The sequence below is a fragment of the Macrosteles quadrilineatus genome, unplaced genomic scaffold (genome assembly GCF_028750875.1).
Source record: "Macrosteles quadrilineatus isolate MER2022 unplaced genomic scaffold, UCM_ALF_1.0 Scaffold_9__3_contigs__length_116548681, whole genome shotgun sequence".
NCBI classification, from domain to species: Eukaryota; Metazoa; Arthropoda; class Insecta; order Hemiptera; family Cicadellidae; genus Macrosteles; species Macrosteles quadrilineatus.
The window spans coordinates 22,964,939-22,991,021 of NW_026542602.1; the positions used below are offsets into that span (position 1 = coordinate 22,964,939).

Below are 26,083 nucleotides of genomic sequence, written 5' to 3' on the forward strand. Positions count from 1 at the left end.
CATTTTCTGTGTTTTTAGTAACATCATGATCATATTTTTCACATCACAATAACACCGTGGTCATTTCCATGTATTATTAAAGTTCAGGTAATTTTTGAGACTTAAACACCTCAATATTAAATTATTCATTTACATTTTTGAATTCGATAAGATAACTATTACCAAGTCTGTTTATGAATTAATAGTATATTTTACTATTCAATTGTCCTCTAAACAACTAAATTAACTTTAATAATTAACTTAAAACAGATCTTAATGGCCCATTGCCAATCCTATTTAACAAGTGGAATAGACAATGAGCTAAAAACTGTGAGTTAAATAAATGGTATTTTTCTGTAATCAGAACAAGTAAAAAAAGAATCAAAGTCAACATTCTATTTTCGGGGTCAGAATCTTGAAATTGGTCTATTACTAACCAAGATCTAACTTAAAACCGAACTAGATTCTATAGATATAATGTATACGTACTTCATGTGTTTGAGGCGTTGCATGAAGCGATGTTTGTGCCGATGAGTGCGGAACTTGGGGTTCTGAGCAGCCAATGGATCAAACTGATGCATATTGACCAGTCCGTCGTCTGGCAGTACAGTCTCTACCCACACTCTACATATGTTGTCCTTACATGATGTCACCAGCATGTTGGACACTGACCCTCTGTAGACAAGTGTCAATTCATTAGCAACTTGTACATACAATTATGTAAGGTTATATTTTAGGTACGGATGGCTCAATTCCACCGATTCTTGACTTTGGAATCAGGATCAAGAATCGACCAATCAAATTTGAAAATAATAACGACACCTGACACATCTGTGAAGATCGCATAATCGGAAAATAACCGCTATTGCAACGATCACGCATGACGACGATGATGTTTCCATGACTGCGGGAACGATGGATGTCTACATCAGTACGGGAGATGATCAGAATTTCGCCACAATTGCAAAAGACAACAACAAAGTCCACATGACTGCAAGGTAATATTTACTTCCAAAAGGAGAAATTCTTTGAGATTACTATGTTTTAAGAGACATTTTAAATTTTATTTATTATGTTAGATGGATTTTGTCAAATTTTTACATTAGGAGATAACATTTTAATACAATTCACTTACAGTAGAACTCCAATTATCCGAACTCCAATTAACCGAATCTCCAATTATCCGAATCGCTTATTTCAACAATTTTAAAAACGTAAAGCTACAGTAATAAGTTTTGCAAAATATCAAAGAATTGTTATTAAACACATTTAACCAATTTTGGACTTTGATGGAACACTATTGACTTAATAACATGTATAGAACACTTGTACTGTGAGCATTGTAAACTGTAAAAATGTTCTGATTTAAATTATTATTAATTAAAATTAAAAGTTTACTTAGTACTGAAAATGAGGATTTTTCTTTAAAATTCCCGGAATTCCAGTAAAACTCCGATTATCCGAATTTTTGATTATCCGAATGGGGTCTGGTCCCTATTGATTCGGATAATCGGAGTTCTACTGTATATATTTACCATACTCACTTGGGCATATACTTGCTGGTCTTACGCCAGGAGAGCTGGGTGACAGCTCGGGGATGTGAAATGTAGACAAAGTTGTAGTTGAGTTCTGTGCTGGCTGTATTCATAAACGACATGCTGTGCTGTGACTCCATACTCTTGGCTGGAAACAGCACTGAAACAACACAAACATTATAACTTGCTGCAAGGAAAAATCTTCCATCTTATTGGTATTTGCTAATTTAGTATATTTATCTGTCTGAAAAGGGGTAAATCTTAGGTTAAAAAAGGCAAAACATTTCTTCTGTAGTATTTTTTATTCGTAATCTCAATAGCTCACTATTACTGAAAATTTTTTAAATTATAACTAGAGCTCGCCCTGTGGTCGAAAACTCGACCAAAAGTATATATTGTGCAAACTTCTCTATTTTCACTCCACACTGTAAATAAAACATGTGATTGGGATTTCTTCCATGTGTTTTGATTTTTAACCGACTTCCCCACTACCAACAAAAGGAGGAGGTTCTCAATTTGTCTGTGGCGATGTTTTTTTTTTTTTCTATTTATGTTCACCAATTTCTCTGTGATTCTTTTACCGATCAGTGTGGTTCCACCACCAAAATAACCAGAAGAGTTTCTATTTGGTCCCATATATATATTATGTTTAAGTGTAATATTTGTTTCGGTGAAAAATGCTGAAAACCACAAATATTCAACATTTATTTTGTTTATATTTGTGCAGAGAAGGCAATAAATAATAATAACATTCCTACAGCTGTTAGTTGAAACCATTTGAATGAAGCTACAGACAATTCTTCATGAAGCAGTTGCTTCATATTGATTAATAAGCCATTTCTTGGCATGGAGCATAAATACATTACATTGAAAAAATGCATTTTGTTTTGGTTAATATAAAAAAGGTATTTTAAGGTTTGACCTGATTTGTGTATACAGTAATTTAGTTTTTAGTATTGAATATTCTGACTTATAAAAACATATATGTTTCAGTGAATAGCTGTACGATATTGACAAATAAAGGTGTATTGTGAAATCCAAAGCATTCGTAAAAGAGGTCTAAATATAAATTAAATGTAATTATTACTTACACGACCTATGAAGTGTGAGAGTGCATAATCGTCAATCGTCTTAAAAGGGTTAAATATTTTAATTACTAAACATGCATTTGCAGATGTGGAATGTTTATTAATATTCTCTACCCAGTTACTATATAATACCTAATCAATACTATTATGCCTGCTTCGGAAAGTCCAAGAGGAAGCTATTTGCAATTTCGACTACATCTTGAGCAAACAAAACCACCTACCCGGCTTACACCACGTTTAGCTGAACCAATCTTTCATATGTATATTTTCCAAAGGTACTATACGTGATAACAACCAAGTTTCTAATTTTTAGAGATTTTTTAGTGCTGGTAGCTGAGGAATAACTTTCATATTGTTCCAAAAGGCTTGAGACGTTACTGTATTTCTTTTTATAATGTAGAAGTACACCGATTGCAGGAAACAATGATGTCTAACATTTCAATGTCTCTAGAAAAGACATTTAGTTTTTCACTAGGCCTAATGTAATAGACAACTCTTTGTTTTTTAAGGAATGTCCAAAAATGTTTATTTTTATACCCATTGATTATGTAACCTGAACAGGTGACTCAAGCAGTTTTAAAATAATGATTGTTCTGTGGCACTTTTGATTGTTTCAAACAGTTTTGCTTATCAAAAAACTTCAAGTAATTAATATATAACAAACTATATAGTCACTAAAAATCATGAAATAATTTATTTTTGTAAAAAAATACAACCGACTTCAAACACTCTAAAAAGAATGAAATAATTTCAATACAGTAAACTTTTGTATTAGTCAAGCTCACGTATTTTAAGTCGGCGCGGCCCTAACTGCAAATATGATTAAATAAAATATTGTGTGTGTATTTTGAAAATCAATCATGTATCTGAATAACATAAATATATAAAAAACATACTGAACTGTTTTGTTTATATATCAAAGGAAGTATTTTCTTGTATTTTATGTTTACTTCAGAATAAATGCATTATGAAAATAACACACACAAAAGTTCTATATAAATAGGAAAATAATTTATTTTGATATTATGATAGGGAAAAGAAGCTAGTTTACTATTAAAACGTTACTTTTCCAAGTTAGAAACATTTAAATGCATAATAATCTTTTTAAAGATACTTGTTAATACCACTATAATGCCGATCTTTGGTTACTGTAATCAAATAACACCCAGCCCATAACTATGAAAAGACATGCAGATTAACACCTTTAGTTATATAGATAGTCACCTGCAATATGGACACCCTCTTTCAATTTTGTATCAAAAATCATCATAGAGCCGACTTAAACTACGTGAGCTTGACTCATACAAAAGTTTACTTTATTGAAATTATTTCATTCTTTTTAGAGTGTTTGAAGTTGGTTGTATTTTTTTACAAAAATAAATTATCTGTTTATATTTTGTTTGCTTATTTTTTAGCCTATTTTAATTTATAAAGGGATTCTGCACATCTACAGGCAAATACCTTTCTAACAGTATGCATAGATTTTCCCTGCCGTGCACAGGAGCTGAGAAAAAAGGTTTTCAATAAACATACTTGTACCGGTATATTAAATACATAGAATTAGCCCCATGTTAAATCTCCATAAGAAAAGTTGAATTTCCATTTTTGACCCAATTAACATAAATATTTTCAAAATACTTACAGTGTTTGTTCTCGAACCATATCTTGACCAGCCGGTCGTTGCGGCCCGCAGTGGCAAACAATGTTCCGTCTGGACTGAAGGCCATGTGCAGTACAGGTGTGGCGGGGACACAACGCCACACACACTCCCAGCCCCGCTCTTCCTCTTCCCCACCAGTGGGGGTAGTGGGGCCCATAGCATCCTCCCCTATCTCAAACGTCACACCACCACCTGTTCCAGGGCAACGACTCATTACAACTTTGAACCTACAACTGTAATTTATAGCTTACCTAGACATTCCACTCCCATAATAAGAATAGGCTACAAGTTTACCATAAGTGCTCTTGCACGTAAATTTCCACAATTTTGACGAACAGTAATTTACAAGATAGTAATTGAAAAACTTGACTTTCGTAAACTTTGCGCCCGTTGGGTGCCTAAAACCCTTTCTGAAGGAGACAAAAACCGCAATCAACAACCGAGGCCAAACAATCAATAAAGATTGCAAAGATTGTAAAGATTGTTGATTTGCGAGACACACAGGAAACTGCGCCGCGCAATACACAATAAGTGCCGAGGCATGCTCACTAAAGGAGTGATTTTCATACATGACAATGCTCAACCACACACTGCAAATGTGACAAAGACACTTCTTCAAGGCTTTGGCTGAGATGTTTTTGACCATCGTACAGCCCTCACCTCGCTCCAAGCAATTTTTATTTGTTTAACAATCTGAAGTCTTTTCTTTGTGGTCAGCGGATAAACTGCGATGAAGAGCTGAAAGAATGTGTTACCTTTTGGTTAACTACACAGACGGAAACATTCTACGAGGAGGGTATACTCAATCTTGTACCACGTTATGACAAATGCCTCGAAAATCGCAGGAGTTAAGTAAAAAAATAGTGAAAGAGTTGTAGATTTTTTTTAAATAAATTTCTTTCCTGTATCCGTACTCTTTATTCCTTTATTTTAAAACAGAACTTACTTTCCGAACTTACCTCATGTATAAATAATTTAATAAGATTTAAAACGTATTAAAATGTATATTAAACAAACAATGGATTCACTTGTGTTTGTATCTTTATACTATATTTATAAAAGATCTTTTGCAGGCAGTTATACTTTGGGGAGTAATATTGTAGATGTGCAGTGGTAATTCAAATGTAATAATAGTGGAAACACTGTGTAAAAAACCCCATAAACATTGCAAAAGTGTCTCACAAGCAAAAAACATAGACAATACTCTAATTTTACTCTTGCTTGATAGTAAATGACCTGATGTTAGAGGTTGATACATTTTGGTAAGTGTATTTAGACAGTTCAAATTCAGTTGGCAAAATGATTTGTTTGTTTAAAAAATATAAACCTAGTTTTTGCATCAGTTGTACCTTATTCTTGCAATCATGAATAAATAAAAAAAACTTTTAACATTGTACATAAAATGTTGTCAAACAAAAGGTTAAAACCAATAACAATCTTTTGAAACAACACTGAAGAAATCAAATGAACTCTCAAACACGTTCAAGCTAAAAGTATAAATGTAACGACACACAACAAACTTATTTTACATTCTCTCGCCATATCGCTACAACAGTTAGTTCATTTCCAATTTTAAAATATTAATCAGCACTGACCTAGCAGGAACACAAACAAACAAAATTGTTAGATGAAAGTATCACATGTTAAAGAATTGAGGGAACTGGAACTATAAAACAAAATGGAGCAGCAAATTGGTACAGTCAGCTTGTTAATAGAAAGCAGCGTCTGATGAAAAACTACTTAAAAAACACATAGTATTAATTTGCATCCATAGCTTCTGCAATAGTGATGGGCAGTTCATTTCACCTTAAAGAATAGGTATATAAAGTTACCGATTCAGAAAAAAAGAGAACATGATCTGACTCATTTAGATTCACATATTTTTTCCTTGCTAACAAATTTAAACAAGTGCATTTAACTATTTATTTGTGTCCTTCGTCATTCTAAACGACAGTCCAAACAACACCTGTCTTGTAACTACAAGTAAATCTGATGTTAGAAACCATAAATAACTCATTCAATGCAAAATTCTTTTTATGATTGCCTTATCAATGTTATTTAGTTTTATGTCTCTTGCAACTCGTTAGTCAACTCGGTCACCATTTCACTGTCAGTCAGCCAGCCAGTGGCTTAGCAGTACAGGTATTGCGCAGATGAGCTACACTCGTAACACTGTCTTGAACGGGGTTCAGTAATAGCACAATGAAGAAAACTTCATCCAGAATCTATCTTTCTCAAAGTGTTTGCTTCATAAAACACTGGAGTTTAGATGCCTTCAGATTGTACTGTAGAGAACAAATATGAACTCATCATTTTAGTAAATAATTTTTATGAGTTGCAATTGGCGGTGATGCACTAAAAAATAACTCATGCTACTATCATTCATAGAACAAGTTTTCTTTGCATTTTTAACCCCTTGCAGTATATTGCCTTCTGAACTGAAATTCTATCCAGAGTCTAAAAATAACTTTAAGTGGGATTAATGCCATTGCAGAGGTATTACAAGGTGGCTTGGTAAAAATGTGTCAACTGAATTCGTTCATCAAGAACCCAAAAGTGGCTTGGTAAAAATGTCCCCAACTGTATTCGCTGATCAAGCGCTGATGAGGTTGGCTTGGTATAAATATATCAATTGTATTTGTTCATCTGTAACCCATAAAGTGGCTCGGTAAAAATCTGTCAACTGTTCTCATTGATCATGCGCTGATGAGGTTGGCTTAGTATACATTTGTCAACTGTATTTACTGACCAAGTGCTTATCAGGTGCTTATAAATGTGTCAACTGAATTTGTTCATGGAGCACCCATAAGTTTCCTTAGTAAAAATGAGTCAATAATATTCATTCATTAATCCCCCTTGAGGTGGCTTGATACACATTTAATGAGTCAACTTTATTTGTTCGTGAAGCGCCCATCACTAATCTAAACCGACATACCAATGAAATTTGTTTTGAAATGAAACATTTTTGAAAAGGCTTCAGACCTTCAAGTGATGCATAGCAAATATGCGATGCAGGAATGAAAATCAGCAAGCATGATAAAACAGTGGCTTCCTTACCTCTGAAGGACTTAGTCCCGATATTGCCTCTCCCTGATATAAAAAATAACATTTTAAATGTGATGATATGTTTAGGGTGTAGAGAAATAAAAATGTTAAGTAAATATGTAAGTGTCAGAGCGATAAATAATCATTAGGCCTAGTTGAAATGTTATTAAAATGTCAAAAATATTGAAAAGCAATAAAGAAGATTTTGTTTACAAAGAAAACAACCATTTTTCATTCCATATTCAAAAAAACACAATATTGTTAAAAAAGATTTATGTCATTAATTCATTTTATTAATACAGTGTGTTAGGAACATTGTTTTTTTTACAGTATTTTAGTTCAGGATCATCAAATCAACCTTGTTGTTTTGCTTAAAATGTAATTTAACAAAAATCAAAGGTCTAAAAGTCTGTCTTCATTAACTGAATGATCCACTAACTTACAAAGAACAACTAACTCAGTGTATACGCAGACAAAATACTGTAGTATTCTTGACTTTTTCTCACCCTACATTATCTTACTAAATCACAACTACTAACTAGATTTGCGATTAAATATTCTTCACTAATTAGTGTCAAATCTATTGTTCCCTTTATATGAAGTGTTATAATAGATACTGTTTAAAATCAAACAAGATAACTAAGTGTTCATACAGATATAAATTGATCATGTGCTCAAATGACAAATACTTTACTTGACCCAACAAACTATAACGGTTGTCCATACATTAAGGTCTCCATCAAGTACAAATGACACCAGCATTGTGTTCCTTACTTCGTCCACACCTACTCTAGCTGGTTCCCACTCTAATGCGAGGGTTAATCTCGTCATACCAAAAACTGAAGCTCCCATTAAATATGAATCAAATTATGTAGGTTTCTGTGGGAAGGGAGTCAATCACATCGAAGTCCATTGTTGACGGACATGAATCGGATAGTGTTTGGACGTAGAAAATGTGCGTATTCATAAACATGTGCACGATGTTTATATGGGTGAATGCCAGCTGCTGTTTTTTATCTTTCAATTGAGGAAGTGACAAAACGTTGGGGAAATTTCACACGCAGATTGCGGTGAGACTGTACTGAAAGGTTTCTGAACTTACAAGGGACTTCTCCCAACCCCGTTGACTTACGAGTAAATAGACCAATCAACAAGCAAAGTTTCCTCAATTTTGATCACTGCTTTAATGGAAACTGATAAACATTGGCTGTCAGTCTTGTTGTACAATTGTACAGCCTTCTGGAAAATTCCTAAGACTAATGCACATTTCCCATTTTTAATTATTATTCTTAATAGACATCCGTCCACTGGCAATGGATTTCAATTAGAGTTTAATCCCCTTCCCACCAGAGCATATTTTAAGGGATTTCCACTGGGCGACAGTGGTGCCGGACTTACCGGGGGGTCTGGAATACCCCCCATCAAAAAAGGGGGGTCCTAGCCCCCCCCCTCCCGGAAATTTTTGCATAAATTTTAGTGAAAATTACACATTTCTAGGCCTATGTATCTTTTAATGAATTTTTTCGATTATATTTGCTTGTAAATAGTCCATTTAATCTCACTTAATTACGTATTCTAGAAGGTTGTAACAGGCCAAGGCTCCCTTCACAACCTCTTAGGCCAAAATCATAGCTCAATACTCTAAAATATTTCCATAATGTGATTTTTTAAATTCCAATACATTTAAAATTTGAATTATTAAAAAAAATATGCTGGCACCACCCATAGTCACTGGGCGACAAAATCCCAGCAGTTAACATGTTATTTTATGCCCTGCTTCCCACAGAATGTGTTTCATACGTGGTTGGAAAGTAAATTTTTACTCACATCCTTTTTGACTATGATGAAACTAACTGTTGCATGAAGTGAGGAACATAAACACTGGTGTCACATTTGAATGAGCTCGCTTGGCCATGACAGGAGCTGGATGGAGACTTTAGTTACGGACCTTGCAGTCACAAATCACACAGAAGGTATGCCTATTAAAATTATTGCTATTTACTTAATAAGTCAATATAATAGAACAATCACACTTACCAGAGCCTTCACAGTCTTCATCTGATATAAGTGGAGTTTGCTGGTGCCAGAGTTGTAGTACATCTCCACCAGTCAACAGTCTAGTACCCTCTAGGTTCCATGACAATGCTGTGATGGAACAGTCTGTTTGCCATGCACCAGTCTGTACCCATCGATAGTCCAATTGCTGTAACACAGATGGATAAGTATAATTACAAGGTAAAGTCCCTCTGCTACCTGTTATTTGGTACCATGAATATCAGTAATTATTGCCGCAAAAGGTAGACAATCTGGTGATGATACCACAAACGTCTTCAAAAGTAGTAATAATAATTAAGAGTGTTGGCAAAATTAGATATGTCTCTGTGAACAATAGAGAATGTTTCTATAATATTTTAAAAGAACAAGATGAAATCTAATGCATTCAATTTATTCTCCATTTCAATCACAACTCAATTATTATTATTATTTAAATAAACTTAACAATCAGAACAAAACAAAGTCTTTAACATCTGGAATGCAACCAACATTATAAAATCAAATGTTGCTTCTTGCACAATTAATATAAACATATAGGCTATTACAGTTTCAATACATTTTGCAGGAACATTGTCATTGTCTCTTTACTTTTCATTTGTCGCAAATGCTGCAACATCTTCATCATCTCTAGTGATAGTAGCCAAAACGCCAACATCTTTTCTGATCACAGTTACACAAACATCAACTGTAATCATGGTGATCAATTTAAGGAAATTTTCTTAATCCAAATTCCCGCTATTTGGTACAGGCATAGATAAAACATACTCCCTTACAGCTGAAGACAATTTTATTGTTAGTTCTGTACGGTTTATGTAGAGGTCGTGTTTTGTTTACAATTTGTTTCCCATTAATACAGTCATTTAAAACCTTGTTTAACCTAATAATACGATCTAATCATAAACAATAAATTGTCCCCTAGTTATTTAACCAAACATTAAAGCACAAATCAAGAAACTAACCCTAAAATAATAGAAACAAAATTTCGTCGACACTAGCGCCCAGTGTGTACATGAACTAGACATGAAAAACGAGCTTCAAAATTTACAATGGGATGAGAAGTCTACTTGTGTTGTTTAGTCTATGGTACAGGGTTCAGTTCCAGTTTGTTTGGAATAGCGGAACTCTACATTTATTTGTTCAAGCCTCAACTAATTTATTCCCTTATTCATTATTCACTGCAACTCGAGTAAAAAATGCATGATTTTGAGTCTTGAGATGGTTCTAAATAAGTTCTTAATGTGAAAGGATAAAGGAATTCAAGATTATTTTGGGTTAACTGACGAAAAAGGTAAAGTGTGGAAATCATATCCTTCTCCTAAAGAGATAAAGAGGAGAGAATCTAGAAATTGTAATTGTATGTATAAATTCACATGGTTCTTTATTCACAAAATATGGAATTGAAAACTTCCTTTGATTAGGAAAATTACCTTATAAAATTACATTTTTTAGTATGTATAAGTTCACATGGTTCTTTATTCACAAAATATGGAATTGAAAACTTCCTTTGATTAGGAAAATTACCTTACAAAATTACATTTTTTAAACACAGTAAGAAAGAAGACAACTGGGGACACTGTTCTTCCCTTCACTTAAATCTTAGTTTCTGTTCTGAAGATTTATGTTTTGGTGCTTTCTTAACAGATTATTAGAGAATTAATTAACAAACAATAACTGGAAAATCTATAAAGGCAGTAAAATAGAAAAATGAAATGAAATGAAAAATGCTGTATCTTTTCAAGCAAAGTTAGAGACAAATGGCTTTCTTACACTTAATCTGACATCTATCTATCTATCTATCTATATCTATACTATTATAAAGAAGAGGTGGTGTCTGTGTGTGTGTTTGTATGAGCTAATCTCAAAAACTACTGGTCGGATCGGGCTGAAATTTGGCATGATGATAGCTCACATTCCCGATTAACATATAGGCATATTTTTATCCCAAAAATCCTTCGGGGCTCCGCCCCAGTGGCTCTGGAGTTTCCCATGTTAACCTTATGAGAAATGGAATTAATGAATCTCAACAGCTGTTTCAATTAAACAAGTTGGTTCTGTTCTATGATGTTCAATAGCATTAAAAGTTACAAGGATTACCAACAGGGTGCAGCACTAGCACTATTATTTCTTTTACATTTATGACAACAGCAAAAGGTGAGTGAGCGTAGCGAACGAACTTCAACCTGGAGGCGAGTGAGCGTAGCGAACGAGCTAACCTGAAGGCAAGTGAGCGTAGCGAACGAGCTAACCTGAAGGAAAGTGAGCGCAGCGAACGAGCTCCAACCTAAAGGTGAGTGAGCGTAGCGAACGAACTTCAAAAAGAACCGAAATTTCTTAAACCATGTCCTCACTCATAACTGCTATAAGCATTTGATACTTATATGCCAACCCCGTACGAAGGACGGGTACTCTGCTAGTATATAAATACAAAGAAATAAAAAATACAGTGTAACAATTCAATATTTTCACTGCTATTTTTCAATAGAATAATTTAAAATTTTTACCATATGTTTTTATTTTTACCAATATGTCAATCTATCAAATCTTGTATAATATGGCCAAACAGACGGTATTTACTCAGGGGAGGTATAGAAGAGGCTACGATGACAGCTGTGGGCTTCTTATTAGCTGAGGGAACGCCATTACCGTAACAAAACGATCAGTACTCATCGGCTTCGGTGGTCTAATGGTTAGCGTGCCGGGCTGATATGCTGAAGGTCCTGGGTTCAAATCCCGCTCGTGGCATTAACTTTTTGTCCAAGATTTTTTTTATTATCAGCAAGTTTGGTTGGTTTGGTTCGGTTATGACAGTTTAATTTTATTATTAAGTCATTATAAAATTTTAATAGAGCAATTTCTAGTTTTATTTAATAAACAGAATTATTTTTTCTATTAATAAACTTTTGTTATATTATTTCATTATCAGCAAGTTTGGTTAGTTCGGTTAGGTTATGATAGTTAAATTTTATAATTAAAAAATAATAAAATTGAATTTGAGGCATTTATAATTTTATTTTATGAACAGAACTATTTTTGCGATTAGTAAACCTTCTTTGCCAAAGTACTCTCTACTACAGCGCTGTTCACGGAGGAATTTTGAACTAATGCCTCATTCGTACCTCCCCTAAGTCAGACCCCAAACAGACCAATAGGTAATTGATTCAATACAATATATTATAGAAAATTATCAAATAACCTAATTTCATGTAAATATATAATAGCCTATAACTTTTGTAACAAAATTGCTTCAAATTATATATAATTTAACTTAAATAACTTTCCAAAATTCAATTTTAGCTCTCTAGCAAATGAAAACTGTTATAATATATGTGTGAACAGTGGCCTACAATTTTCTGTGATAAAGTCAGCATTGGCATATGGGAGTGCAACAATGCATCAAACTTGCCTCACTTCCAAGAGAGCTGAGCTAATGTGAAGATGTAAATTGTAAACTACATATTTTAATATCAAAATTTTATAAAACAAATACCTATATTTGAACAAAAATTAGTGAAATTTGATTGAAGAAGATCCATCCTTGTTACAAACATTAATAACTACAACATCACGAAATTTAACTGTGAAGAAGACATACATCAATTTTGGTGAGATCACTCCAGTAGACATTTTCTTTCCTTGGAAGCCATTAGAACATTTTTAGGCCTAACTTTGAACTTTTGTATCAGAATTTAAAAGTCAAGAAACTAATAGAAGCTTATTCAGAACTTTAATTAATTCAACCAATCACAAAATAATTTGAACCTATTTTATATTTCAAAACAAAATTTTAATTAGGCTATAATCACAAGATTAAATTCAAACGCCGCTCGATCACCCCACCTGAGATAAACCTGAGATAGATCCATGCAATATAACACCTGAACCTAAATTAGAACTATTGTTATTGTAATAGGCCTAGCCTAAAGCTTTTAAAGTAAATTCATTTCCCACTCTTTGTAAACTTTATTGTGAACCCTTTCTTTTCTTTTACCATCAATTTTGTATTGTAATTAAATAAATTTAAGTTTAGATACCCTACTGCACAAAATGGAGTTTCCATTGTATTCCTAACTTTAAGGGTGATTACAACAGTGATATTACAAAAGAGGGACTGGAAAGAATGTATTATTGAGTTAAATAGTTTGTTTCCTCATGTGAACCAGACAACAAATATATATTCAATCCCAACTTATTTCCCTACTCCTAACTTGTTATATTGCTCACAGTAAAGTGTAACCAAACCAGCTAAATGAAAATCATAAAACCACTATTGCTCTCAATATTAAGATGTGCACAAAGTTACTGCCCTGAAAAGCAAACTTTGAATAAACATTATAGGATTTCCTACATAACTATACACAAAGGTATAATTTTAAGAATGAGGGCATCAATACAGGTGTTAGTTTTTTAGCGAATTTCCCTATAGGGAAGTAGCTATTACCGTAGGTGGCACGGTAAGACCTAGACCCGGGACCGATTTACTTTTTCATTTTGATGTCCCCAGAGGCCAAAAACACCATTCGTTCAAATTTTTATATATGTATATATATATAGACATATATATATATATATATACGTCCGTGAACGCGATAACTTGAGTAATTTTTGTCCGATTTTGATGAAATTTGGTTTAAAGGTGTAAAGCGAGATAAACTTGAACGAGTTCGCGAACCAGCACGATCGGATGATGAGAACGGGGCTTTACGGGGGGTTTTATGGGGTAAAAATTGGTTTTTCTCACTTTTGACCCTCAAAACACAAAATTTTCTGATTTCTCTTTAGACCTTTTTAAAGAGCTTAAAAAAACAAATAATTTAGTATATAAAAGTATTTTTGTTCGATTATTGGTAACGGAGAAAATTAAAGAAATTGTAAATTTAAAATTCCCATGTTATTCTTATGGAGAATATTGTCAAATGTTGTAGTTTGCTTGTTTATCGATATATTTTGATCAAACTTGGCAAATTTATTTATTTTGTACTAAGCTATCAATATTTTACTCAAAAACACACTTTATTAGTTTCCTTGTAGCAGCAAACCTAGGTACTCGTTAAACCTAATGTTATTAACACGTTCACTGCTAATGACGCACTTGTGCGTCATAAGTATATTAGCAGATATATAATACATGATGTATATAATTACATAATATATTTTAATCCACAATTTATAGTATAAAATTTATTTAATTAAAGATATATTGTCACTCAATTAACATTATCATGTTAATGTTTATGTTTTTTAGCCATTTATAAAAGTATTACATATCATTAGCAGTGAATGTGTTAAAATATATTTAACTAATAAACTAAACAGACAAATTGAAATTCGCTTAGTCGGCAGGTTTGCTGCGGCGGGGGTATTTTAGTATTTTTGTGGGGGAGGATATTTTATTTGTCAGGATGCATTAAAACCAATTATTCCTCACAAAGGGTTGGGTTCAAGAAAAATACTTTTCTAACATGGTTCAATGTATTTTCCAAATAATTACATTAGAAAAGTCACAACACTTTTATCATCAACCAATCATTGTAAATCCAAAATCCACTTATCTTTTGAATTAACTTCAGTCGACAAACAATGTAAGACTAAAAGTTAATTATTTTGCCGAGTACAATGGTTTGGTTTGTGTTTGTTTTGCATTTTTTGTTCCTACTTCTTTTCACTCACCAAGTTGCTTTTGTTTGTTGTGTGTTTAACTCTGGAATTTACTGTTGTATCAACAATTCTGAGTTATTTTTGACAATACCTATTGCCTGCTTCACGTAAGGGCAAAACATCTTCTTTTCCTATTGTTTTTTTTTTTTTTTTACTAAAACCTGTTGCAAAAAGACAGAAACGCATTCACTTAACTCTGAACTACTAATAGAGCAACAGGTGGATGTATGTATGTAAACCAGCTGTTTAGTGGCACCAGAGACATCATTACAGAGTTAACTAGTGGGATTGTATCTCAAGGTCGTAACTACCTCGTGAGTGTTGTATGGAGTTGTAGGCTGCATACCATCACCTACTTACCTGTTTACATAATTACAAAGTAGCTGTTCTAGACAACTGTAATAAAACATGAGAGCAACATTTGTTTTTAAATTCAAATACACAATGTTTGTTTATTTACCATAGTTAATCTTAATAAAAATTGAAATAAATACTGAATGTTTTATTAATGAGATTGATGACTAAATACGGCATCAGATAACACATTACAGATCACTCACTCAATATACAATACTAGGTTAATTGTTGATATTGTTACTATTTGCAATATATTTTTTTACATTATTGTAGCTCATTGTTGCAAAAATAATATTGAGCATTTATTATTCATGGACCCAGATTAAAGAACAATACTAATCAATGTTTACCATAGTGGTTACCTTAGCTCTTGATCTACAAATCAAAAACTAAGGCATACATTAGGGTGAATAATGATTATAGATTTGAGAAAACTGTGAGGCTACGATTATACTAGGACGCCGGCGTCCGGGACGCTAGCGGAGCATTTAATCAAATGGGGGTGATTATACAAGGAATGCCTGGAGGCCGGGAGGCTGAAATTCGAGCGTCCGGTGACTTTTCGCCTCCCGGGATGCACAAAATCGGTTGTGGGGCATTGGTTTATATGTGGCGCATTATACTAGGCGGCAAGCATCCTGAGACGATCTCTTTCGACATGTGCCCTAATATAGGGTATACCATAGGTCTCATGGTCAGACCTGGACCAGGGACCGATTTACTTTTTCGATTTGATGTTCCCAGAGGCCAAAAACACCATCCATTCATAAATTTAAATATTATATATCTGTCCATAAACACGATAACTTGAGTAATTTTTGTCAGATTTTGATGAAATTTGGCTTAAAGGTGTAGGGCGGGATAAACTTGAATGAGTTCACGAACCAGCATGAACGGACCTTGGGAACGGGGTTTTTTGGGGTAAAAAAGGGGTTTTGTCATTTTTTACCCACAAAACACAAAATTTCCCAAATTCTCTCAAGACAATTTTAATGAGCTTAAAAACAAATAATTTTGTATATTAAAGTGTTTTTGTACGGTTATTAGTTACAGAGAAAATTAAAAAAAATGTAAATTAAAAATTCCTATTTTATTCTTATAGAAAACATAGTTAACTGTTGTTATTTGCTTGTTTATGGATACATTTTGATCAAACTTGGCCAATTTGTTTTATACTAAGCTATTAATATTTTACTAAACACACACTTTATTAGCCTCCCTGAAGGAGCAAACCTGGATACTTGTTAAACCTAATGTTATTTAAATAGACATAAACAAAAAGTAACAAAACATTTAAATAAAATGGCAGTCCGAGAGGCTAGCATCCCAACATAAATCACATCATTTTCGGCTCAAAGTGGGACGCTAGCCTCTCGGACGCCAGTGTCCTAGTATAATCGTAGCCTAAGCTGCACACTTATCAACTGCATACTTGAATGAAAGGTCTTAATGTGAAACTTCTCCCTAAATATTAGCTTTTCAATAATCCCTCTCCTAAGGGCATTTAGAGGGTCATGTTTAATCACAATTAAAATGTTGAAGATACATCAGCTGAAACATTTGTTTTTATTTATTAGTTTGTTTGTTTGGTTACTTTTTGTCTGAGTTCTTCTGATTCTCATTACAGATGTTTACATTACAATAAAGTTATTATAGTTTTGATTCTGCCACACAGTTTAATGCAAATACACAAGAAATTGTCATTAAAATAAGCAGAAAGTACGATCGAGATGTGCCTGTATAATCCATGGCAAGTGTGTGTAACTGTTTTTTTACAGAAGATTTAGAGATCTGAAATGTTCTTTTAAGCATTCTTGCCCCGCTGCAAAGCACTGGCAGAACAACTAGTAAATATAAACACTTCTTAGAGATGCAAATATACATTGACCCCAGGGGAAGTTTCACTAGGATGAGAAGTCAGTAATAATCACAGAATAAACGTTTAACTAGTTCCCTCTGTTTACTCATGACAACGACCTTCGCAGAAGCACAAACTCAAATGAGATAAGACTAACTGTAACCAATGCAGAAGATACATCATTGTTTTGTTTCTACAATCCAACTTTCTTTCAACATACATTAACTTTCTACCATTGAGTTGCTGTTTTGGCCTACTTATGCACTTAAGAGTATGAAAGTTAATGTTTAAATTTGAATTGATCCTGGGCTCACCTATCATTTATTATTGAAGAAGGTATATATATATATATTAATCTATCTAGATATATTAATTTAATTCATATGTTATTGGGTTATGGTTTCTTAAGGATAAATATTAGATTGTAAATCACAGTTTGAATCTTTTCCAAACAAACAAAAATTATCATTAGCTGTAAATCACACAATCGAAGTAAATACTTTTATGAAAAAAGGTGCATTTTTGTATTTCTATCAGGGAAAACTCCACTGGGCCAAAAATTAGCCTAAATGATTCACCAGGCATTAATATTAGGTCTTATATATCCAGGATTAATATAGGATAACTTCCAATGTCAACTTCTATCATCCCGGATCAAACAGTTAGGAAGTGGAGCTTTGGGAAATAAATATTAAATATAGACGAACTTAAACAGCAACAAAATGGAAAATATACAATGTTAACATTTTATCTGTTTCCGTTTCAAAAATGCTATTAATTTTACCATTTTAACAGAAATCTGTCGCACCAACAAAATTAACTAAATTTACAAAATCAACTAAAAAAATAATATTACAAAATATTGAAGTACGAACTGTTTTGTGTAACCGCAGCAAAGCCATTTTGGCAAATCAGAGACAAAAGTTAACACTTTAAAACAAGCTGATCATATATTTTGTAAAACTTTAAATTATTATTCATCCTAGAGATAGAATATTCATTACAAAAACTGCATTTGTTCTAGAATCGCAAAAAACATGAATAAATCTAAAGGTACGGTAAATAAGCAAAGTTTTACAATTAATAATTTTTGTAATTTTACAAGTCAATAATCAAAACCCCGACCAGCCATAGTCTCTGTTTTGATAAAATAATTATTAAAATTCCACAATTGGAAGCATTACTTGACCCACACCGCTGTCAATTGGGGCAAATGGATTCAGTTTGTAGCTTTGTAGCGTGCAGTGCTGTGTGCCATTCTCAAAACTTGGCACAAATGAGTGCTGCACAGAACTGCAAAGAGTTGGATTGTTCAATACCAAGTTTGAATTCTTGAACGTGGCCAAAGTACAATTGTATTTAAGAAGATTGTAAGCATTGAAGCTTATCTATGATAATACAGTAAAATAAAATGTGTTAAGATCTGTAAAACAGCCATTTAAAAACAAAATTAGGAGTGGATCAATTAACCATGTATATTATATAACTTTAGTTTCATTTTATTAATAAACAGTATAAGCAATCTGACACACACTTTCTTCCATTAGCTTGTCAACAACCTTTATCATGGGTAAGTGATGAGAGTAACTTAACTATGATAATAATAGGTAATATCACAAAAGTTGCGTTAACTTTTGAACCGTAATTTTTACAGGAATGGGAGTTCTACCATTTTGTTCAAAATTTAAAGCGCTACAACATACTAAATATTTATCCAAATTGTTTGTGCTATCTCCAACAAAGTTAGATTTTTCCGTTATTTTATGAGTTTTTTTATGGAAAATCAACATTAAAAATCAAAATTTCAAAAAAATAAAAAAATAAACCTGGAGATACCATGGATACATAGCCTACATACCAAATTTCATCAAAATCGGACAACAGGTGTGTAGCTCTGTACACATCCACGGACAGACATCACTTCGAAAACTACTTTTTTGGGTTCAGGGGCACCCAAAACGGATATATATCCTCTCAAAACTCAAACTAGAAAATGTTGACAAAAACAATACTTTCTCCATAGCCTATGTATAAAGGGAGAAAGTAAAAATAAAAAATTAAAACTTTTTAATGCAGTAAAAAATTATCAAACTCAATATTGCCGACTAAGATATATTGTTAATTACTTACTAATAATCACACATGGCCTACAGATACAGACATATTAGGCTGTGCCTACTTTGGTTGTACAATTTAATTTACTCTTTCAGTATTGTAGATACAATTTAAAGTATAAAAATAAAATTATGTTTATAGGACACTTATCTATAAAGAGAAATCAAACTGATTATCTTGCAATGGTCAGATAAATATCTTCCAAAAACTCTAATGGATTATCAAAAATATCTGTTTATTGAATGCTTATAATCATTATACCGGTAGTTCCAGTGAAACATAACAGTTACTTTTATATCATTTAGCATTTTTTTATCTGTGACTCTTCGGGTTTCACATTGACAAATTTTCATTTTGTAAGGCAATTTAATTTTAGATAGCAAGGTTTTAGTTCGGGTTGTCATGTCCATTCTTGTAAAAATGTACATAAATCAAACAAATATAAATTTACAAAAGACTTTCTTTTGTTCTGTTTAATTAGTTTACATTTAGAACTAAACTTGCCATCAAGGATTATGACAACCTTCATGCATACTCAAGTTTACTCAAAGGATGAGTTATAAGAATCTGTCAATATTTGAAGGCAGACCAAGACATGGATCAATCCCTTGATATCCAACTATATCACTTAGGCCTAACTGCAGCAAATATTTTGTTGACTAAAGACACTCTTGTCTTATCATGCTTTTAGTAAAACAACAACCAAGTCTTTTCCAAATTGAACCCAAATAAACATGTCTCTAGGGGTACACAGTGTTGTGAAGGGAGAAATACATATAAATATATATCATCTATCTATATACTTGATGAGGAATTTCTCTGTACGTATCCCTTTTCCAGCCGCCCTACTTAACTTAATTTTACGATTGAAGTGTAATTTTAAAGCTTATGACCTAGCGCGTCTGTCAAAAAAACTTAATATCCTTTAGGGCTTCGCCCCCTTAGAGTTTGTTTTATTTCTAGAGTACGCTTTCAAAAATTGAATAGCTGAACCACTTTCTTTATTAAGGTTTAAAAATGTGAATTGTACATTAACAGTTGATTGTTCAGTTGGATGTTTAAACACAGAGTGCAAACAAGAGACAAAACCGTTTATGAAAATGGATTTTAAATCGGCTAATTTTTTGATAATTGTAACCTGATTGAGGTAGGTACATTACTCTTTATGTAGTGGATCTAAAATCAACCTGAAAGTACAAAAATACATCAAAAATAGCACTGGTAATAATATTTACACTTAATACTGTTTACTCACAAGACGGTAACCTTCACCTATTGAGTCTGATGATGATTAGAGTGTCCAATCAAAATCGATCACCACTCACCATCTTTTATATGTATTTACCGTCTTGTGAGTAAACAGTTTAAGTGTAAATATATTATCACAAGTGTGATTTGCCCTATTTCTGTACTTTCTGGTAATTTAATCTTTTTGGTACAATGCTGATCAAGAAGTTATTTATCTAAAATTAACAATTTGTCGTAATCGTAAATCGTAATTTGTTGTAAATTACGAGTAATTAGTAGGCTACCTAGTTTTATTCATCTAGCGACTGTCATATAGAAAACAACATAATCTTTAAAATTTAAAAGGGTATTTGCACTATTTGTTTTGCTTCGGAAACTAGTTTTGAAGTCAATTAAAATGTGCAATTTTTAGCAGAGGCCACTTAAATTTAATATAATCTAGTTTTCTTTCCCATTAATGTGATTAGGCAATTACACACCTGAAAATGTATGAGATTCTACAAAATTAGGAGTGTTATTTAGAACTACACTACAGTATTTCCTAAAAATATATGCAGAATGAGTTGAGCTAATACTTAGATTTTAAACCTCAAGTAAAGACAGATTTCTCAAAATCCAAAGTAATTGATTCAACTAAGAAGTCTACAGAGTCCAGTGTTATGATTGCTGTCCAAATAGGTTTGCCTCAGTATTTTTGCAAAACAATTGTGGGAGTCAAAAAGGTAAATAATTATATATACCATATACTTAAGAAAACTTAAGGAACTTCCTTCCACTTAAGCAGACTTTAAAAAAGTTGAGTATTTTTTAAGCGGCCTAAACACTACACGTGCATTGAACGCCGTCCCATTTTTTATATTGGCACGACGTGCTCTGGCACGTCACGTTGTTGCCTACACACTTGATTTTCAGTTTAGCCTGCAACGTGCTAAATTACATCGTCTGTTCATACAAATTAAATGCAGAATGCAGACATGTTTTAAGGACATAATTGATTATTCGTTAAAAATAGACACTAGGCAGCAGCACTAAGCCGCCTTAGTGCCAAGGTTAGTCCAGACCTTGCACCTTGCTGCCGTACAGATATACGCCGCCAGGGCACTTGGTTCACAATACTGTGGTGGAGGATGTGGATGTATGCTCTATAATATGTTATAAGGAGATCTATGACTGCGTCTCGGCTCATGCATCACATACAGCGCGCGATCCATTGTGTTATCATCTCGATGGTCGTTCTAAAGACAAAATGCCGTCGATTCACTAATAAGAAAGTACTATTATAGGGTCAACCCCTGTCAAAAGTGGTTGAACTACCAGCACGTGGCACGGGACCGCCTACATACTAGCATGTCAGAACTTGGCTGGTCAGAGCTTTGGCAGAAATCAAACTTGTTTTGATTTTCACAGTGCCATGCCAATGCACGCTGTGCTTGCACGGTGTTCACCACTCACTGGCACGTTTCCTCAGTTTTTGGCACGACGTTCTTGCACGGCGTGCAATGCACGTGTAGTGTGTGGGCCGCTTAATACAAATCTGACAAGACCTAACACACTAACTATTTACTAAAATAAAATCAGTATTGTATCATTATTTTTTACTTCAAAATTACAAGCAAAATTCTGATAAATAATAGTAAGCAAGTTTAGTAAAAAAAACTGTCAAACCTCAACATCCAAAATGAAAGCTTACTTTTGTCTCCAAACTGTTCAAAATAGTCCTCGTATTGTATGATAAAAAGTTACAACATTTTTTACCGTTGGGTTTGGGAGGAGAGGAGTTAAAGGGGACTATGGGTACTATATACCAGGTGTTGTTTAAAAACTAAAGAGACACTGTTTAGACAAGAAAGCTCATAACTTTGTAGCCCTGTGTCCTTTACTTTATTGTCGATCAGCTGATATCATTGTTGCATTGTTTCCTACACAGTTTAGTTTTACTGTACTGTACAGCGAATTGATTGTGAATAGGACTCACATGGTATTTTGCAAGCTAAATGAATATGCATAGTAGGCCTAGGTGTTTTGTTTTCTAAAGATTTTCCTTGTTTCCTTAAATTTTTAACAAGTTTATAAATAGTTGATTTATTTTACCCTAGAATCAAGCCAACAAACATAATTTCAAGCTTTTCTTGGCATAAAACCAATAATGATTAATTTTTAATGTGTTCTTCAATGATACATACTCTGAGTTTGTGATAACAACATGTTGAATCTTATTCAAAATCAATTCCTAATAAGGGCTAACCTTGAATATAACAATGCATTAATGCATATAAAGCATGATTGGTATTTGGCTTTGCAATACAGACATTGTACAACTAATCACCTGACGCCACAACGTGTGCTGAGATAAGTAAAGTGCTGATGAATATCAATTGTCTTGTGATAAAACAACTATTTAAATGTCAAGTCAGCAGTAAACCATCTACATTACTTGCCTTTCCAAAAATAGATCAGTCCTTCAACACATGCATTCCCAAGATTTTGTTAAATAGCCTATTTGTTAAATATTATAAGGAAGAGTTAAAAGTTGTAATGGACTTCAGTTACAATCCAAGCTCAAAACTCTTTGGCAAATGTTTTTTATGCGGTTACGTCAATTGGGAGACAGTTTCTTAATTTATGGTGTACCCTACAATCCATTTTATGGAGCACTCAAAGTGCTCTCAAATTAACTTTGATTCACAGGAAATTATTTCACTGGAACCAGTAGTGATAGCCCAGTAAGTGTTATGGCGTAAAGAGCTTTGCAATGTTTTGATTAAGCATGTGGTCGTTAACACTGTATGCCACCACCTCTCAGTACAACATTGCATTCCCGTTAATCAACAACTTTCCAATTTTTACTACGGAAATTAAGTGATAATATTTTTGATAACACTTGAAACATAAATAATGAATATTATTTACTTTATAGGCTACTATTTTTAACAAGATGGTAAATACATAAAAGATGGTAAGTGGTAGGCCTAATCAATTTTGATTGGACACTCCAATCATCATCAGACCCATTAGACAAATGACCTATATTGTCTCGTTAAAAACAGGGTAAATATATGTTTCAATGTTATTAGATGGTAGTTTTATTTACTTTCCATAAAATTAAAATAACACGTGCTATGCTGATTAAGAAGTTATTTAATTAACTTCACAATAGTATTTTTCTTTATTTAATTTTAATAGGTATTTAGAACCACTGTTAGTTTGATTTAATGTTATGTTTTAGTACTCCAAATTTCATTAATCCTTTGTTACCCTAACTAATGTGTATATATTTTTTTCTTGTTCTTATCCTAATCTGAATATTTTGTCTCTGTATTTTTTGTCAGTTTCACTTGTATAATTTCTTGACTAATGTGAACCAGCATGATACCCCTCAGGCTCAAAATAAATATTTGATTTTTGATTCTTAGATAATTTTGTAAAGTAAAAGAATTTGTTTCACTAGTTATCACACTAGCAAAGCTGCCACTTACATGAGGGCTGTTGTTGTGTATGAGAGGTGTAGGCTCGAAGATGCACACTTGGTTCTCGTAAGCGGCCGCTATCTTGCCAGTGTCTGTAGAGCAGTCCACACAGCTGATACGCACGTAGTTGTGGATCGCGCCAGGGATGATCTGAACCCGCTCGAACGTGCTCGCTAGTATCACGATGTTGCATCCTGCTGCGTAAACCTGTAACAAAGCGTAAGGTAAAAATAATAACTCTTACATCTTATATCAATTCCAGCAGTTACAGTCTGGGTAGCCGAGTGGTTATAGTGCTCACCTTCAAATCTGGAGGTTACTGGTTCATTCCAAGCAAGATATATTCTGGACCGAGATGCTATGGCAATGGGATATCCAATTAATTATGATATCTAACAAAAAGTCAAAGTTACAGTAACAAGACTAGGGTTTATACTGTTTCCTTAAAAACTACAATGGCGTCAATACACTACAGAAAAAAAATGTGATTTGACCCATTAAAGCTATCAGCATGAGTACACTTTGCTTGGCTCTACTATAGCATAAATTAGCTATTTTTTTCTTATTTTCTTTGAGAATCAGGAATTATTTGTCTACAACTCTTGACTCGCTTAACCCTGATTTTGGTAATCTTTTCACCATTTCATTTCCGGGTATTTTCTAAAGATGTTAACAAATTGAAGTGGATGAAAAACATCATTTAAAATATATAAAAGAGTACAAAGTTAAGAGCAGACTTCAAAATTAATTAGGCTACATAAATATTTTTTTATGACAAAATGGAATATTTAATTACATTCTATAGAAAAACTGGTTATTTGTTCAAATTTTATAGGCTACAATAATTTAAAAAACTATTTATATTAGTAACCAAATGGAAATATATACCGAGGTACCATATTAAATAGAATACCAAAATTAATGGAAAACAACATGTTGAATTATTAATATCAAATTTACTGCATACAGTAGGTATAAAATATGTTAATCAATTCTTGTTCATACAAAATAAGCTCAACCAATTCCAATATTGAGATTGGCTGATGGAAAATTGCTGGTAAATTGATTCTAGGAAGTTCCTCTTTCACTTTGAGGTTTGTGCAACAGTGGAAACATATTATTTGTTCGTTCCAATGTACAGTATTCATATTTTAAGATTTTGATTGAATACATTTGTGCCTTAGCACTTCCGACTACTTTTGATACGACAATACAAACACATATTTAATTCCTTATAACACTTTTAGCCTTCATAAATAGCTTACATATTTTGGCTAGGTTGCTAAGATTGGTAAAATTGTACCACACAGTTGGCCAAACTGATTATTTTTATAGGATGAGCCTCAGGACTTTTACTAGGACCAAGATTATGTTTTTCACTTATCTAATTAATACCTACATCTTAATTGTTATGAAAAGAATTTTTGGTAAACATGGATACAAGTTTTTTAATTCACCAATGTCTAATGAGAAAGGATTTATACCCTAAATCTACGATACCGTATCCTAGCTAGGAAAACCCCTGTCTTAAGCCATTGATCTGTTGAAAATGCCTGCCTTTTGTTATTTGTTATAGTACTACAGATGATATGAATGTTTATTTATTATCGGCTGTCTGTTTTGTTAGTCCAATTTTGTTCCATGTCTTGTAAATATTAATGAGAAATACATTTGCTTGTTTTATAGTTTACATTCATTTTTCATCGTAGTTAAACTAAGATTTTCCCTAAACACCTGCACTTGGGAGAATAATTCAAGATGATCACACCTAATAGTCTACCTCACTAACAGTAGCCTACTTTTAAATCATAATTGTAGCATATTAGTTTCAAGCTTGAACACAACAGGTAGGCCTACATACAGCCCTCTTTTAGAATTAATAAATATCACATAGTAGCTGAGTTTTACAGGAAAGCTACTCCTAGTGGCAGAGAACTGATCTTGTCAAAAAAATTGCTTAAAATTAAAAACAAATGTTATTAAATTTACTTAAATGGCGGTTGTGTAAAATGTAAAGTGAC

The 26,083-nt window shown here is 33.0% G+C and overlaps 1 protein-coding gene across 6 annotated transcripts in view; it reads right to left on the bottom strand.

Moving 5' to 3' along the window:
- The window catches only part of LOC129002602 (dmX-like protein 2), a 177,984-nt gene that overhangs the window by 144,206 nt on the left and 7,695 nt on the right, over nt 1–26,083 (bottom strand). For 4 of the 6 annotated variants that reach the window (XM_054430529.1, XM_054430532.1, XM_054430533.1 and 1 more), the window contains exons 2-7: nt 24,072–24,269; nt 9,345–9,510; nt 7,320–7,352; nt 4,245–4,454; nt 1,524–1,674; nt 469–654 (exon numbers count right to left, since the gene is read on the bottom strand). In XM_054430529.1, the coding sequence (XP_054286504.1) occupies nt 469–654; nt 1,524–1,674; nt 4,245–4,454; nt 7,320–7,352; nt 9,345–9,510; nt 24,072–24,269 (944 nt within the window). The remainder of the gene's footprint in view (nt 1–468; nt 655–1,523; nt 1,675–4,244; nt 4,455–7,319; nt 7,353–9,344; nt 9,511–24,071; nt 24,270–26,083) is intronic. The other 2 variants (XM_054430534.1, XM_054430531.1) reach the window with 1 other exon arrangement.